Raw genomic sequence first — 16,410 nt, forward strand, 5'->3', positions numbered from 1 at the left:
GGATTTTTTTTAGTGTATGTCCCATTTGTTTATCTGAAATTCAAATTTAACTGAGCGTCCTGTATTTTATTTGCCAAATCTCACAACCCTACTAGGGGACTAGAAAAAAAATTTTTTTTCTTTTGGAGAGTTTCCAAATCGATTAGTATTTATGGAACAAATGAATAAAGGTATTTTTTGCCTTTACTCTTCCCTAAACTTACCGTGAGACCTTTTTGGCAACAGTCAGCCTCTCTCCAGGGCTCAGTTTCTCCATCGGCAAAATGGGAGTTTGGGCAGCGATCGAAGCACAGGGATTGCCAGTGTAGGAAAGCGCTCGGGTTGTGCCTATGCGGTATAGCCCAGGCCTGCATACTGGGCACCGTGCTAGACAACTGTGGCCCTGGCCAGGGATGCCAGGGTCCTGCCCCTAAGCCAATGAGGCCGGCCAGAGGCTGTTGCCATGGAGACGTGGGCAGCCTGGAGTCCCTCCCAAAAGCCACGCGTTTCCGCTGCGTTGGAGTCTTCTAATTGGACAGCTGTTTGGACGCTACCACCCGCCCAGAGCCCAATAAGGGGCGGGGGTGGGGGCGGGACCTTATCCTCGTGGGACTAGAGCTCGGAAGACCCGTGCATATGGCCTCTCTGAGGAAAGATGGGTCCTCTTTCTCACTCGGGGAAAAGGACTGAGTTTCTTAGGTCAGGAGAGTGTCCATTACGTCTCCTACTATAGCTTATGCTGAGAAAGGAACACGGGGCGGGAAAGTCAGCAACGCCCCCTCCAAAGCCTATTTGATTCCAAGATATGGAGCACCGGAAGTGCTGGCGACGTGTCAGTGCGCCCTACCCTAAACCTTCCCCCCCAGGCCACCTTTCCCGTTTAGCTGTGGGATTCCGGGGCCGCCTGGGCCCTGCACCCGGCCACTTCCGCGTCAAACCGCCGCTTCAACCGAACTCCCTCTTTTTGAGCGCGTTCCATCTCGTGTCTGATGGTTGGGCTGGAGCTTGGGGGTAGCCACGCCCCTTTCCTCGCCTGGCAGCCAATGGGAGGGCGGATCCCGGCTGGGTGGTGGGTAATTAATGAGGCCCGAGCCTAGATTGGCTGCAGCGTCGGGCCGGCGGCTGGGCGACGGGGGTAGGTTGTTCCTGAGGTGGGAGGTGGCAGCTTACCGTGGCTGAAGAGGAGGCCTGAGAGCGACATGTCCTCGGCAGCTGAAGCAGAGCGGCCCGTGGCGCTGTGTTTCTGAGTGTGGGGCGGCCTGGCGGTCGGCCGAGGACTGGGGTCAGCGGGGGCTGCCCCAGCGGTGGTGGCCGCCATGCTGGGGGGCCGGGTGGTTAAGGGAGCCGCCGTGGCGCTCTTGCGGCTGCTGCTGCTGCTGCTGCTGCCGGCGCTCAGGGGGCCGGGGCTCGGTGTGGCTGGTGCGGCTGGGGCTGGGCTGCCTGAGAGCGTCATTTGGGCCGTCAACGCAGGCGGCGAGGCGCATGTGGACGTGCACGGGATCCACTTCCGCAAGGACCCCTTGGAAGGCCGGGTGGGCCGAGGTGAGAGCCCCTTTGCCGGGCGGTGGGTTCTGGGCCCTGTCGTGCTGGGCGCAGTCGGCCGAGCGCTGCGGTCCCCGAACCCCTTCCTCGACCCTGGGGCCACGTCTCTGGAATGAAGTTTCTGCCGCTTCCTCAGGGACCAGGTCAGAGTTCAGGGCCTGACAGTGGCTCCAAGCTAACCTAGAGCCATCGAACCAGACAGTGGGCGAGAAGTTGTATTTGGACTTATCATTTTTCATTTTCTCAACACCCCTCCCCATCCAGACTGGGAAGGCAATGACAAGAGAAGCTTCTTGCCACCTCAAGGCCTCTAGAGTTGTAGATCATTGCCTCTCCCATCTAGACAGTTCCTGGTAGATTCTTGCAGAAAGAAACCGACCTCTTCTCTTGCCCTGTCTGCAGGAGCGGAGTTTGATTCTTAACCAGAATAGAAAAGATACCTTTGAAGAGAGTGGGCCAGCAAAGTTTGATCATAACCTCCTCCCTTGCCTTCCTTTGGAACGAAGAATCTGTGCTTAAAAGTAGAAGCTGCAGGCCACTCCCAGAGGTGGTTATATTGAAGCCATCCTGCATGTCAGGCAGGTGGCTATGTATGAACTGGGTCAACCAGTGTAAGAAACTGAATATTCTATCAGAGAGCACTTACAACCTATCCCAGGTGGTCCTGAGAGGTATGATTCCGGTTTAGAGGGGAAATGATTGTGATTTAGTGGTTAAACAACAGTAGTTTTTACAGAGCTGCACAGTTCCCAAAGTTAGTACAAGAATTGCCAGGGAAGCTGGTTGAAAATGTAGATTCTGAATCTCCCCTCCAGATCTGATTAGGTCCCAGGTTTCTATACTAGCTGCTTTTGATGTAGGGTACCCTCAGCTGCCTTTTTGGGAAGATCTGGTCTAGATTCTGTTTCTTCTGTAAGTGGGATTGGAAAACAGGTTTAAGAAGGAAGTTCCTTGCTTCACGTGTTGGAAGGAGATGTATGCTGGGTTCAGAAGCTGCCAAATTGGCAGTATGCCATCTCCAGACAAGACTTTCTCTCTTTCTCCACGATGCCCAAATTTGGCTCTTGCTTCAAGAGTTTAATTTAGTTCTTCCAAGTTATTGGCAGTGTCCTGGGGTTTATTTGTGTCAGGGAGTTTATTGCTTTCATACGAGGGTCTTGGGACACAGGGCTGTTTTCTGAAGTTCTGTGTTTGTGTTGGAATTTGCTTAGCCCTAGCTTGTAGGTGGCAGTAACTTGGGTTCAGCTGAGTCAGGCTCCAGTTTTTAGCAGCTGTAACAGCAGCCAAAGCCAGACTTTATAGCAGGAGGTCATTACTATCACCATTCCGGACCCTTCCTCTTTCTCCATGGGTGTGGGCAGGGAGGAAGGAGCCCTTGAGGAAACTAGAGACAGTTTGTGGACTTTGCCTCTTCAGATAACTGTGGTGGGGGCCGTGCACAGATGGTTTCTTTCACTTAACAGGCCTTACACTGGTTACATTGTCCTGTTAGGTCCATTGTCTAGAGGATAAGGTTGACTGAGACCTCATAGTTTTAGTACCCAGATACTGCTCTTATTCAGAAATGCTGGTTTTAGTTTGCTGGTGCAGATGGGGAGTTGTTTTTTTGTTTGTTGGTTTGGTTTGGTTTTGGCCTGGTCAGCAGTCAGCCAGGCATTCTGTCTTTGGGTTGTTAGCTTATGGTGTTAGTTTCTTGGGAGGAGTTTATTATAGCAGGTAAAATTACCTGAGACCTACCAAAGCTCATGCAATGGTGTCCTGTTTCTGGACTCTGGTCCTTGGGGCATTGTGTACATGGAGGTTCCCTATTCCATTCTGCCAATCTGGGTACGAATTGTAGTAGTATTAAGGTGTGTGTGTGTGTGTATGTGTATGGCAGTTATCAGCGGCAGTTTGGAGGAGCTTCCTGAGATAAACATTTTGCTGGCATTAGATCTGGGGCTGAGATGTGTATAAACTTCCATTCTCAGGAGGTAGCTCTCTCTAGTTTCTTTCTGTGCTAAGGAGTCAGCTCCACCAAGGGAAGTGCAGCTGTTCACTTTGCCTTTCCTTCTCTGGCCCTGTTAGGATAAGGGTGTGCCAGGAATTTGGAGACCCTTGCCTCCTGCAGCTATGCACACTACTTGCAGTAGGAACTGGGTGCCTTATTTCTTTTCCTACATACCTGTGATACTGTTTCTAATTCCAGCCTGCTGAGGAAAGTGCATTTTATGTTGAATGAATTCAAATATTTGTTGCCAAGTTTGGATATAGGTAAGGGTTTGGCCGGCTTTTGAACTTGCTGTTTCTCCATAGTTTCTTTGTAGTTCAGCATTCTTACTACTGCGAGTGGCCCAGGTGTCTGGTGGCTTATGCTTTCAAAGGTACTTCATAATGTTTATTGGATTTTATTTCTACTTTGAGGATAGCTACATGGCTTACAGCCTGGGAAAGGCTATTTCAAGCTGTGCGCTACCACAGATGGAAATAACCACTACAGAAAGTGGCTCAGAGGTACTCATCTGGGGGTTGGCATGCTGCACATTCCAGGTTCTTGGTCATTCACCTTAACTAGGGAAGACCTGGGTATCTGGCGTGAGGGCACAGAATTTGGCTTGGTATAAGTAGGAGGCTATTTTCTCTTCATAGAAAGATACCTGCTAAAGTTGTATGGCCTTGAGGAACTTGCTTTACTTCTCTGAGCCTTGTTTTCCTTCTCAAAACAAGCTTCTCGTACTTTAGAAGTCTCTGATGTGACTTTGAAAACTCGCCTGTCAAGTAACTTTTCTTAATGACCTTTTGTGTGGAATTAAAAATAGGGCAGAACATGGCTCCAGAAGGGAAAAAAGCTGGCAAGGAGCTGAGACTATCAGATTCCATTTTCCTTAAGGCCACAGGATTTGTTGAGAATTCTCTCCCTGTACTGTCACCTAATGGGCAGGCTTCCACTGCAGGGCCTCCAAGTTGAAGTTCACAGAAAATTCAGGTCCCTGATTCCTTTGGTTCAGTCCATTCAGAATAATTCTGTAGGGAACTAGCCCCACTTGAAAAAGATATGATTCAGAAGAATAATCTAGTGGTCTAGAGGTCTTATATCAGGGTGGAAAGTCCTGGACCACCAAGGAGAGATTTATAGTGGTGGTCTCACTTGAGTGGAGGCATTTATTTAGTGCTTAATGTATGTATACCCTTGCACAACTAGTATACTTAAGTGTTTGTGTCTCTTTCCACATGAGGGATCATGTTAAGTTCTTTACAGATTGTTTTATCCTTACTGCAATGTGGTAGGGTGGTGATACCCCTATTTCACAGGGGAGAAAACTTCCCAGAGAAAACAACTGGTTCAACATCACTTAGTAGGTGGTAGAGTAAGGATTCACATCCAGGCTTGTCTTACTCTGAAGCCTGGGCTGAATTTTCCAAGGAGCCTGGCTGCTCATTTGTCTAAAACTAAGAAGCAGCCACTGCCATAAAGTAGGCCTTTTGGTCCCCTTTTTGGTTAACTGTCTGAGCTATATTCTGCCAACTTCAGCAGTGTACTGACTGTACACTGTGTCACTGTATTAGAGAAATCTGTTTAGCTGTGAATGCATAAAGACTAAGGAGGGAAGAAAAACCTTTTTTGCTGCTGCAAGTCTTGGGACTTGGGCAAATTCAATTTTGCATGTGGCAGATCTCTTGGGAAGGCCACCTGGGCTTTAAAGAGATATTTAAAGGTATTTTCAAGATTGTTAAGTAATTTTGTTCACATGGCTGAATTTTCTTTGTTTTGGCACTGAGACTGCCATAGGTAACATTGCTGTCTGTTTCTTACTTTTTCCACTTGGCAAGAGAAAGAAAAGATTCCCTACACATGCCCAAAATTTTCTTTTTTTTTTTTTTGTAGAGACAGAGTCTCACTTTATGGCCCTCGGTAAAGTGCCGTGGCCTCACGCAGCTCACAGCAACCTCCAACTCCTGGGCTCAAGCGATTCTCTTGCCTCAGCCTCCCGAGTAGCTGGGACTACAGGCACCTGCCACAACGCCCGGCTATTTTTTGGTTGCAGTTTGGCCGGGGCCGGGTTTGAACCCACCACCCTGGGTACATGGGGCCGGCGCCTTACGGACTGAGCCACAGGTGCCGCCCAACATGCCCAAAATTTTCATTGTCCCTATAAATCAAATCTAGCTAATATTTCAAATTTCTTTTTTTTTTTTTTGTAGAGACAGAGTCTCACTGTACTGCCCTCGGGTAGAGTGCCGTGGCGTCACACGGCTCACAGCAACCTCTAACTCTTGGGCTTACGCGATTCTCCTGCCTCAGCCTCCTGAGCAGCTGGGACTACAGGCGCCCGCCACAACGCCCGGCTATTTTTTTGTTGCAGTTTGGCCGGGGCCGGGTTTGAACCCGCCACCCTCAGCATATGGGGCCGGCGCCCTACTCACTGAGCCACAGGCGCCGCCCAATATTTCAAATTTCTAAGGATCACAGTCCTCATAGAAGAAGGAAATTGTTAGAGTTCAGTTGGAAGGAAAATAGCAGTCTTTTAGTCTTCATAGGTTTATTTCCTGGGATAATGGTTTTTTGAGCCTGGGAAGGAACTCTGGGGTATGTTAGCAACACATCCTTTGGAGTGTTACTTGGCCATTCTTTGATTTCTTGAGGAGAAATAGGAAGAAAAAGTCTGAAGACAAAAGCGCAATGAGTTTCCTGTTCCATTGTCACATCAGTCCATCTGATCTTGTGGCTGATGTCTTTTAAAGGAACTACAGCTATGTCTATTTTTTTTTTTTTTTTTTGAGGGCTTGACCTCAGCCACTAGATCTTTTAGTTAATCTTTTACCTTTTGCCATGTCCTCTCCCTTGAAGTTTAGGCAATTCAGAAGATAAAGTTCTGGGAATAACTGCTCTTGGGTATTTCCCAAAGGATCAAGGTGCCACGTGTTTTCAGGATCACCATGTGAGATTGGAATTCCATTCTGGAGAGACTAAAACTACTGCTAGGTTTATAGTTTGGAAAAGAGAATTAGGGAGCATGGGAAAATCTCATTGTGTTTACAGGATAAAAGAGGCTACTCTGAAGGAAGAAGCATAACTATTTATCTCTGGAGCTGAAATGTGGTATCTTATATTTGAAGAAAGATCTGTTTAGTTTGTTGTGTGGGAGGAAGAAAACATAACTCATCTACTAAGGCTGGGAGAGGGCTGGGGATGATAGAGGGATTTGGCTCTTTGAATAGTGACCCAAGGTTAAATATCTTTACTATTACCTTGCTTTATTCCTTGTCAGTTAGTGAAATGGGAAAGGTGGCTCCTTTAGGACTTGGGCATTTTAAGCCAGAGGTACCAGTGGGAACTTGGCAGATTTTTTTTCCCTGCAGGATGCTCTAGCCCAGGGGGCCTTAAACTGCGGCCCGTGGGCCACGTGAGGCGGTGTGATTGTATTTGTTCTCGTTCTGTTTTTTTACTTCAAAATAAGATGTCCAATGTGCATAGGAATTTGTTCATAGTTGTTTTTTTTTTTTAAACTATAATCTGGCCCTCCAACAGTCAAAGGGACAGTGAATTGGCCCCCTGTTTAAAAAGTTTGAGGACGCCTGCTCTAGCCTGTGGCTAGAATGGCATGGCTTCGCTGCTTTGCAGGTACCTCTTTCATTGCCATTTGTTCATTCAGAAAACCACATCAAGTGGCTCCTGTGTGCCAGGCACCGTGCTAGGTGCTGGAGGTACAGTAGGAACTTTCTGTCTTCTGTTGGTTTATCATTCTAGGGAAATGTTTAAGAGAGTGAGTGGGTGAAGTAGAGTTCTGTGAATCTGTGGAAAGTTAAGGTGCTTGGACCTAAAGGAAATTAGAGAGCATCACACCATTTATGAGACTGTTTCTATTTACTAGCCTTCAAACTTTTAAAATGAAAAAAACAAAAATACACTAACACTTTGTAGTAAAGACAATGAAGAATGACTTTCCTAACCAGATATCCTGTTTGTTTTAGATTTAGAGCCTTTCTGAATAAGGAAAAAAAACATTCTTTGAACTTGATCACCTTGTACAGAGTTCCTGGCTACCCCCCTTGTTTTAGGAGGTTTCTCTGAAGCTTTCCTTCTCAGGGAACCAAGCAGTTGCAGCATATATAACTTTCTTCTAATAATGAGTTAAACTTGTTCCCTTTCCATCATTCTCCATGCAGTTGGGAGTAAGTCTTTTTAATGTACTTTCAGAAAGTTCTACCCTGAGGGTTTAGGGGCTGTTGGAGTGATTAGTGTTTAGTTTCTTTCATTTTACTTTTCCTTAGTAATGGCTGTCTGATTCCTGCCTTTGTTTGAGCTCTGTTTGGAGCCAGGTGCAGAGGGAGTGGCCCCTTGTATGGAGAGGATTATTAGCACTGCCTGGGAAATGCCTCTGGCTGATTTGGGGTCTCTGCTCTTCTTTTGTGTCTTGCTTCTAATGTACTTTCTTTTTTGTCTTTTGTCCCTAGCCTCAGACTATGGCATGAAATTGCCAATCCTGCGTTCTAACCCTGAAGACCAGATCCTATATCAAACTGAGCGGTACAATGAGGAGACCTTTGGCTATGAAGTGCCCATCAAGGAGGAGGGGGACTACGTGCTGGTGTTGAAATTTGCCGAGGTCTACTTTGCACAGTCCCAGCAGAAGGTGAGGCCTGTTCAGGCCTCTGCTTGACCTGTTACCCCTGGACATCTTCTGCTTTGGGGCCAGAGAGTGTTAAGAGCTTCCCTAAAAGGAAGGAGCAGATGAGCCCTGAGAAACACCTGGATTCCTTCTGCCTCTAGAGAAGCTATAACACCACAAAGCTGCTCTTGCCTTGGGGGTTGGTGACAGAAAGCAATGCCAGAATCCTAGTTTTTGCCACTAATGGATCCTGTTAAAGCTCTTCTGGCTAACCTTGTTTTTACCTTTTTCTTTTTCTTCTTTTTTTAATTTTTTTATTTTTTGTAGAGACAGAGTCTCACCCTATGGCCCTTGGTAGAGTGCCGTGGCCTCACCCAGCTCACAGCAACCTCTGACTCCTGGCCCGAGTGATTCTCTTGCCTCAGCCTCCCGAGTAGCTGGGACTACAGGTGCCCGCCACAACGCCCGGCTGTTTTTTGGTTGCAGTTTTGGCCGGGGCCGGGTTTGAACCCGCCACCCTCGGTATATGGGGCCAGCGCCCTACCGACTGAGCCACAGGCGCCGCCCACCTTTTTCTTTTACTCCGTCCCTTCCTATAAATTTCCTTCTTTCCATGCTGAATTTTTGGTTTGTATTCTTTGTTCGTTAAGGTCAGTATGAAACCTCCTTGGTAGTGAAGGAACATAGTATTGATTTGGCCCAGGTAAAGGACTCTAGTCACTCTGGAGTATATCTAGCCTCATCATTTCTTACATCATTTTTTTTTTGTGTGTGATTTTTTTTTTTGGCCGGGGCTGGGTTTGAACCCGCCACCTCCGGCATATGGGACCGGCGCCTTACTCCTTGAGCCACAGGCGCCGCCCTTCTTACATCATTTTTGAACTTGAAGCCCAGGCAGGTTCATAATGTTCAAACTGCCTGAAGAGATGTGAAGGTGGTTGTTTTGACATTTGTCTCCTTTTCTAATTCTGGAAGGTATTTGATGTTCGATTGAATGGCCATGTCGTGGTGAAGGACTTGGATATCTTTGATCGTGTTGGGCACAGCACAGCTCATGATGAAATCATCCCTATGAGCATCAGAAAGGGGAAGCTGAGTGTCCAGGGGGAGGTGTCAACTTTCACAGGGAAACTCTACATCGAGTTCGTCAAGGTAACTAACACCCCTGCTCTGCCTCACAGCTAAGGATGGGCTTAGAAGAGTGGGTATAGGAGAAGATACTTGGTCCTGTGTGGGGTTGACCACTGTTTACCATTTTATAGGGGTATTATGACAATCCCAAAGTCTGTGCACTCTACATCATGGCTGGGACAGTGGATGGTAAGTTGTGTTTTACTCTGCTTTTTGATTTGGGCTGAAGGATATGGTTCAGGAAATCTTTGGTAGATAATTCAGTTGATCACTATTTTGGAAAAACTTGAAGCCAAATTGTGGGGAATGTGGAGTCAGATGGATGAGGATAAAGTATAACATGATGCTAGTTATAAGCTTTAGAATAAAATCTGTGTTCATATCTTGTTGCCATTTGATCGGCTGTTTGGTCTTGGATAAATAAATTGGGATTAATAATGGTACCTCTTAGTGTGTCCTGACCCTTGTAGTCATTTGGAGTCACCAAAAACTTATCCTTACTGTTTCTTTGTTTGACATCTGTTTCTAAGCTTTCCCAGGAGAAAAAGGTAAAGAGAGGAGTGCTTTAGTGTTTTGGTATGCCCTGAAAGATTGCAGCATTGTTGGACTGTACTGGGACAAAAGTTAACTTTTTTATGTCTCCTCATCCTCTAGGATCCAGCCTTAGGGTGTGTTCTTTCTCAGGGTTTAGAATATCCTGTCTGTCACCTCCCAGATTGATTTTTGTGAAAAAGTCTATGTCTTAGTGGCTTTTCTCCCCCATCCCACCTCTGCCTTTTTCCAACTCATCTTGAATGCACTGGGGATCTAATCTTACTGTCTTGATGTTCTCCCTAAATGCTAATATTAAGACATCTAGGAAGATGTCTTATCAGCAAACAGACCTGTACTCAAGTCCATAGGAGGAGGCAGGACAGAGGGGTTAATGTGTGCTAAAGACCCAGAATTCTGGGGATCAGCTTTTCTTCCATTGCTATGTGAATTGAAAGGGCATATGGGCATGTGGGAAGGAGGAGGAGGGATTTTAAAAGGTTAGATTTTGGGTTTCAGGTCTGGTTCCTATCCAGGTCTGGTTCCTATCCAGTCTGGTTCTCTTGAGGCTATGAAGTAAGACAGGAAAGGAGAATAATGAGCCTCCCTCTGGGCAGGGCTTTTAGTTATGCCTAAAAAAGACTAGTTTTTGTAGCACTTTGCTGTTCTGTAGGCCAGAAGGCTATTTCTGCTAGTTCTGGTCTTTCCTATGGACCCTGGTTGGGTCATAGGGGTTCCTTTACTATTATAGCTCATTTGCTAGTCTTAAGGGTCTCACTTAAATGCTGTGGGTGTTACTTAACAGGTGTTTTCTTTCTTGTGTTAGATGTGCCAAAGCTTCAGCCTCATCCAGGATTGGAGAAGAAAGAAGAGGAGGAAGAAGAAGAAGATTATGATGAAGGGTCTAATCTCAAAAAACAAACCAATAAGAACCGGGTGCAGTCAGGCCCCCGCACACCTAACCCCTATGCCTCGGACAACAGCAGCCTCATGTTTCCCATCTTAGTGGCCTTTGGAGTCTTCATTCCAACCCTCTTCTGCCTCTGCCGGTTGTGAGAACAAATGACCATCCTGAACAGGGTGGAGGGGTGTGGGAAAGAAACCAAACATGTTGGTTTCTGTGTTTTTCACAATGATTAATGAAAAAACAAAAAACAAACAAACAAACAAAAAAACCACACACACACAAATTAAAGAGATAAAAAGAGGCAGAGTGAATAGAGAACAGCCCTCATGCACCACCTGGTCCCAGACCTGCTTAATTAAGTCCTAGTCTTCTCTTTGTGGCTGACCCTCAGCCATTTGTTTCCTCTTGAGGGTACTTAGGGTACACTGGATTCTTCTTGTTCAAGGATCCTCATTTGTATACCTGGTGAAAAGGACTCTGAACTCAGAGCAGTCACAGTTCCTCTTTTTAGATTGGGAATTAAAAGCAGGGAAATATCATCTTATTACCTGAAAAGACCAGTACTTCAAGTTGAATATGTTGTGAACTTATGCCCAGATAAGTTTTTCTATGTCCTGAGATTGAGAGTGTGTGTGTCAAGATATATAATTTGTATGGTAAAGACAAAAGGAAAAAGAAGAGGGATTTTTTAAAAAGAAAGAAAAGTAAAGGTTTCCTTACTTAGAAGCCTTTTGGGATTAATCCAATGATGGTTTCACCTTAAGTGTTTGAACTTTGTCATTGTTTATCTCCCTGACATGTGCCAGTAGAGGACTGTCTGGTATCCAAGACAATTAGTTTATGTCGAGTCCTCAAATTGCCTCTGACTTGTTATCACAACAAATCATTTGATTTCAGTGCCTGTTTGGGACTTGATGTCTTCTGAAATTTTTTCTTAATTTGGCTCATTTGAAATCTCTTCTCCCTGTCAACCATCTCACTAAGTTATTGCCAAAAAGGAAAGGAGATGAGGATTTGGGTTTCTCTCTGCTTGAATGTCTTTTCCTTTACCACCTCACCTTGTTGGTATCTCCCTCCCTGGATCTCTGAGCCAACACCCAAGAGGACCTGACCCAGAAGTTCTTTACTGGCCTGTTTGTAGGATCTTGCTGCCAGGGGGCAAGGATGCTTTCCAGACTACAGCAACAGAACACTTGACCTTAAAAGCCTCTTCTGATCTTTGGATTAGAAAAGGCTTATGTTAGGATAGCTTAAGAGCAACCTCAGATACTTGAGCCCTACTAAGTGACTGACCACTGTTTAGATTATCTACTATCTGACCTTCAATTATTTCCATGTCCTTCTGTTCATCCAGTTTTGATTTATGCCTTGAACTGCCCCCATATAGAATGATGCTACATGGGTCCAGTGATGCTTCTTATTGATGTTAATAGTATGTACCTTGCTATGCCCCTGTCCTTTTCATTCCCTATCCAGGCAGCAGTCAGGTTCTTGGTGTGATGAGACTGAAAGATTTCTAGTCAGCCATAGTCCTTGCAGCTCTGAAGCTAACCTTTAGCATCTAAGTGTCTGTCTTTAATTGCTTGGAAATTTTTCTGTAAGAAATGGTTCCCTCCCTTTTTGGTTACCGTTATCCATTTCCTATTTAAGGCAACAATGAGGGAGGACACAGTCAAGCTAAAACGACTTTTGTGGATGACAGACAGCATCCACTTTTGTGGATGACAGACAGCCCCCTCACCGTGGGCTGGAGTATAGAATCTCAGGCCAGGGCCATCTTTCTACAATGTGTTTAATTTTGAGTTTGCCTTAAGAGCTTCATATATTTGAACTGCTCTTTACGTGACAAAGTCAGTAGCTTTTTGGCTTATGTTCTGGGTTTTAGCTCTTAATGATGACTCCAGGCCAGCATTTAGTCATTTGAGAATTATAGCCCTTTATTTTTGCTGTGACCTGGGTCTTAGTGGTAGGGTATTGAGTCAGGCAGCTGGATGGTTGTGGCCCAAGGCTACAATCAGAGGAACACTTCTTGGAGTGCTTCACAAAGCTCCCTTGCTTCTAAAAGATGAGGTACTGTATGTAGCTTTGGTCTTGGGGACCACCTGCCTGGGGCAGGGGATATCCTGACTAACTGGGCTTCTGGCAGTGGCTTTGGTTCTTATTCTATCACAATTCCCCAAAGCCATGGGCCACTGCTAATAATTAGACAAGACAAAGAAGGAGGACTTGCTGCCTCCATTTTGCCTTGTTTGTTAGTTTGCCTGGGTCTCTCTGAGGAGGGAGGGGTCTGGCCTCCACCTCAACCCATCCCTTCAGTGACTCAGAGTCTCTGAAGGAAACTCTGACCCCTGGGGCCATTTCCTAATGGTACTGTAAGCCAAGCAGTTTTGCTTCTGCCTCTGTTTCCAAGCCCTGAGTTCAGGGATAGGGATGGGCGCTTTCCTCTCTGGTTGTGTCCAAAAGGAAGGAACATCTTTCTATGACTAACAAAAACTAAAGGGGGAAGTGAGGAAGCAGGAGGTGGGGGCTGGGGTAGATTCCCCTGGAGCCAAGCCCACCCAGCTAACAAGAGCTGCCTAGGGCTGGACAGCTGGCTCAGGATGCTGAACTTGAAAGCTTTTTGTTTTTCTCCCCTCCAACATACAGGTACATGAAGTTTAGGTTAAAGGGGTGGGATGGGGCACTCTTTATTATTATTAATTTTTTTTGGTATTTTATATGTCAAGAATTATTTTGTTTTTCTTTTTTTTTTCTTTTGCACTGTTTTTTCCCCTTAAAAAATTTTGAGCTAGTGCTGAGACTGAGAGGCTATAACCATAGGGAGTTGAACTGGGCTTGGGAGGTGATGAGGGTTGCCAGTTAGTTGGTGTGGGTAAGAGAGGCCTGGGTTGTTCTGTTGAATCTATGCTCTGTCTCAGGTTTTTATTTCCCACTCAGCCCAGCTGGCCAAAGACAAGAGCAGACAGTCTGTGTGAAACTTACTTTGCCAGAAGTGTGGCCTCGGTTGAGTTTCTGGAAGGGCCTTGCAAAGATGTTTACTGGAGATGGGTTGAGAGTCTGCAGTCTAACTCTGGGTCAGGGGCAGCTAGTCTCTAATCAGACTTTATTGGGTCTCACTAGTGCTTATTAAAATAGTGCCAAGAAACTGTGGGATTCCTGTTTCCTAAACCTGATCCATTTTTCTAAAAAAAAATCTCTATTAATGTGAGGCTGCTTAGTGAATAGCCTGAGTTCTGGTGATCTGAAAAATAGTTATCTTCAAGTGTCAGTGATGTTAGACTCCCAAGAGGACTAGCCCCTACCTGCAGGGCCACCTGCTGGCTTGAGTATTGATCATCATGTTCTCTTGCTCCCACTGCCTAATAGTTGCTAGCATCATAGTAGAGGTCACTTAGGCTTTGATGAGATGAGGTGAAGTTTGAGTTAAGTTTACCTCCCTCTTTCTGTGCCTGGGAAACTGGTGTAGTTTTAGAATTATGATTTGACTTTTTTATTTTTTGGGAAAAGCTTCTGTTTTAAGGAATTTTTCTTCCTTCTTATCCTGCCTCTAGCCTGTCCTGAAATGGCCTGGCGATGGCTTCTAGAATCTCAGTTGAGAACTTCAGAAAACAGCAGCAGTATTTTCCTTTACCTAGTGTTAACATCCCTTTCTCTAGGAATGAGCTCACCTTGGAAAACCCAGGGAGAGAATCATCAGGTTGTCTACTCTCCCTGGGGATTAGAAAAGGACCCATCCCAGTCAGCACAGTGCCTTTTCCTCTCCTGCTCTGAGCCAGGGTGGACATGCCCTCTAAATTAGGTCTGGGAAGAGGTCCTACAGTCCCTCCCATGGGGCTACTTTCCCATTCCTTCTTCCCCCTCCCCTTTGCTGGTCTACTCTGACATAATTCTTCAAGTGTCTTTTTGCCTTGAGGAGCCTTAATGGCATTGAGTGGCAACATGTAATATTGTCCTCCATGCATCTCCAAAAGAACCTAGGAGAGCAAGTGAGCTTTCTAAACAAAGTGAGAGACTAATAGATGCTCCTGGTTGTTTTTTTTTTGTTGTTGTTTTTTGTTTTTTGTTTGTTTTAAAGGCCTGGTAGGGAGGTATGTTTGGGCCTCCTGCTGTGGCCTGTGAGGAAAGAGGCTGGGGCAAAGCTGTGATCGTGCATAACTGAAGCATAACTAGAAGCACCCAGGATCTGTTCAGAGATCTCAGAAGAAACCAGATTCTCTTCTATGGAAAGATATAATTAGGGATCAAAGAGCTCTACGAAATTTGCAAAGAAGCCTTAATGTTCAAGCTTCGAAGAGATCAGAGCAATTTTTCCCTTTTAGTCCAAGAGCTAAGACTCTGTGTTTAGACCTATCCTGAGGCAAGAGGGCTGGATTTCCTCATTTTGTTGTAAGACTAGATTGGCACCAATGAGTCAGCTGTCAGTGAGGGCAGGCTGCTTCTTTGCATATGTGTGCCTTGCTGCCTATCTGGTGTGTCCTTCTCGGCTGCCTTTTGTCTAGCCTGCTTTGGGTTGCCAGATCATCTTGATAAGAGCAGGTGATTTGGGGACTGACTGGGTTGGCAGGAAAAGAGCAGGATGGATCTCTTGGGTTCTCCCAGGAATATAAAACAAGGAGCCAGGGTTTGCTGGCAGCTGGAGAGATAGTTGTGCCTGTTTAAGTTGGCAGAGAGGGCTTTGGCATCTCTCACATCCAGACAGTCTTATAAGATGGGGGCACACAGCACTGGAAAAAGCAGAACTCCATTCTCACCTCTATTTTCAGCTTCAGTGCTTTATTTCAGTATGAGGAAAAACAACAACAAACTGAAGTGCGCTTTCCGTCCTTTCAAAGGACAACTGTTGGGAAAGGAGAGCCAGGTTGCTAGGTGGGAGGAGAGAATTGGCAGGGAGAATCATTCTTGACTCCTCTCTTCCCAGGTATGTCAAGATCCAGGGAATGAAAAGCATTTTGACCCTGGATTAGTTCCTCCTTGAATTGAAGGAATATTACACTTTCCTTCCATGAAGTTTTCTTAGGCTAGGACCAGCTGCCCATTCTGAGCTCAGGGTAGCCTCTTCAATTATTGGCATAATCTGATTTGTCAGGAAACTAACCTTACCCCTCCATATTGGGTCTAGCTGCTCTATTTTTTACTGAGTACTGGAGAAAAAAATGTCAATTCTTAGTAACCCTTGCAGGTCTTACTTTAGTTTCTCGTCCTTTCTTTGCAGAGGCCACACCAACTATTTGTAGCCACAACATGCATTTACAGTGGCAAAATGAAATGTAATCGTGGGGCTTTGAACCTGGCTGGCCGGGAAAGCTGTAGGGGTGGATAGAGCTGGCTTTTCTTCTGAGCTGTCTCCATCTGTCCCTTTCCCTTCCATGCCCCACCCTACTCCCACCAAAAAGTAAAAAATCAGGATGTTTTTCACTGTCCATTGCTTTGTGTTTTAATAAACAATTTACAGTGACACTCTGTGTCGAGACTGAGTTTGAACTCGAGGCGAAGGGATGGGTGGGAAAAGGGAGACCTAGGAGTTCACTTGGCTGCCAAGAGTTATTTTCTTCGCTCCACAATGTTTGGTTAAGGGAATCATCTGCAAAGTCCTACCTGTCTATTTCAACCAGCAGTGCAGTGAAGGAAAAACGAAATGGTTTGTTTCTACTCACGCTGGATCATCAGGCCCTGACTATCCCATTCCTAAGGTACATGGGTCCTGTGATTACCTCTTCTGTTTTTTTTTTT

General features: G+C 45.7%; 1 protein-coding gene across 1 annotated transcript; it reads left to right on the forward strand.

Annotated features, from left to right (window-relative positions):
• Window positions 1–1,092: 1,092 nt before the first annotated feature.
• MLEC (malectin) lies at window positions 1,093–16,137 on the forward strand. Its single transcript, XM_053588281.1, has 5 exons — window positions 1,093–1,521; window positions 7,957–8,135; window positions 9,087–9,263; window positions 9,374–9,431; window positions 10,600–16,137. The coding sequence occupies exons 1-5, from the start codon at window positions 1,296–1,298 to the stop codon at window positions 10,827–10,829; spliced, it is 870 nt and encodes a 289-aa protein (XP_053444256.1). The 5' UTR covers window positions 1,093–1,295; the 3' UTR covers window positions 10,830–16,137.
• The last annotated feature ends 273 nt before the right edge of the window (window positions 16,138–16,410 follow it).

This window comes from Nycticebus coucang, chromosome 4 (genome assembly GCF_027406575.1).
Source record: "Nycticebus coucang isolate mNycCou1 chromosome 4, mNycCou1.pri, whole genome shotgun sequence".
In the NCBI taxonomy this organism is placed as follows: Eukaryota; Metazoa; Chordata; class Mammalia; order Primates; family Lorisidae; genus Nycticebus; species Nycticebus coucang.

Bases quoted from the DNA above. Each gene is read 5' to 3' on its own strand.
- MLEC (XM_053588281.1), top strand. From the start codon at position 1,296: ATGCTGGGGGGCCGGGTGGTTAAGGGAGCCGCCGTGGCGCTCTTGCGG. The intron at 1,522-7,956 runs GTGAGAGCCCCT...TTTTGTCCCTAG, and splicing joins GGAAGGCCGGGTGGGCCGAG to CCTCAGACTATGGCATGAAA. The intron at 9,432-10,599 runs GTAAGTTGTGTT...TTCTTGTGTTAG, and splicing joins CATGGCTGGGACAGTGGATG to ATGTGCCAAAGCTTCAGCCT.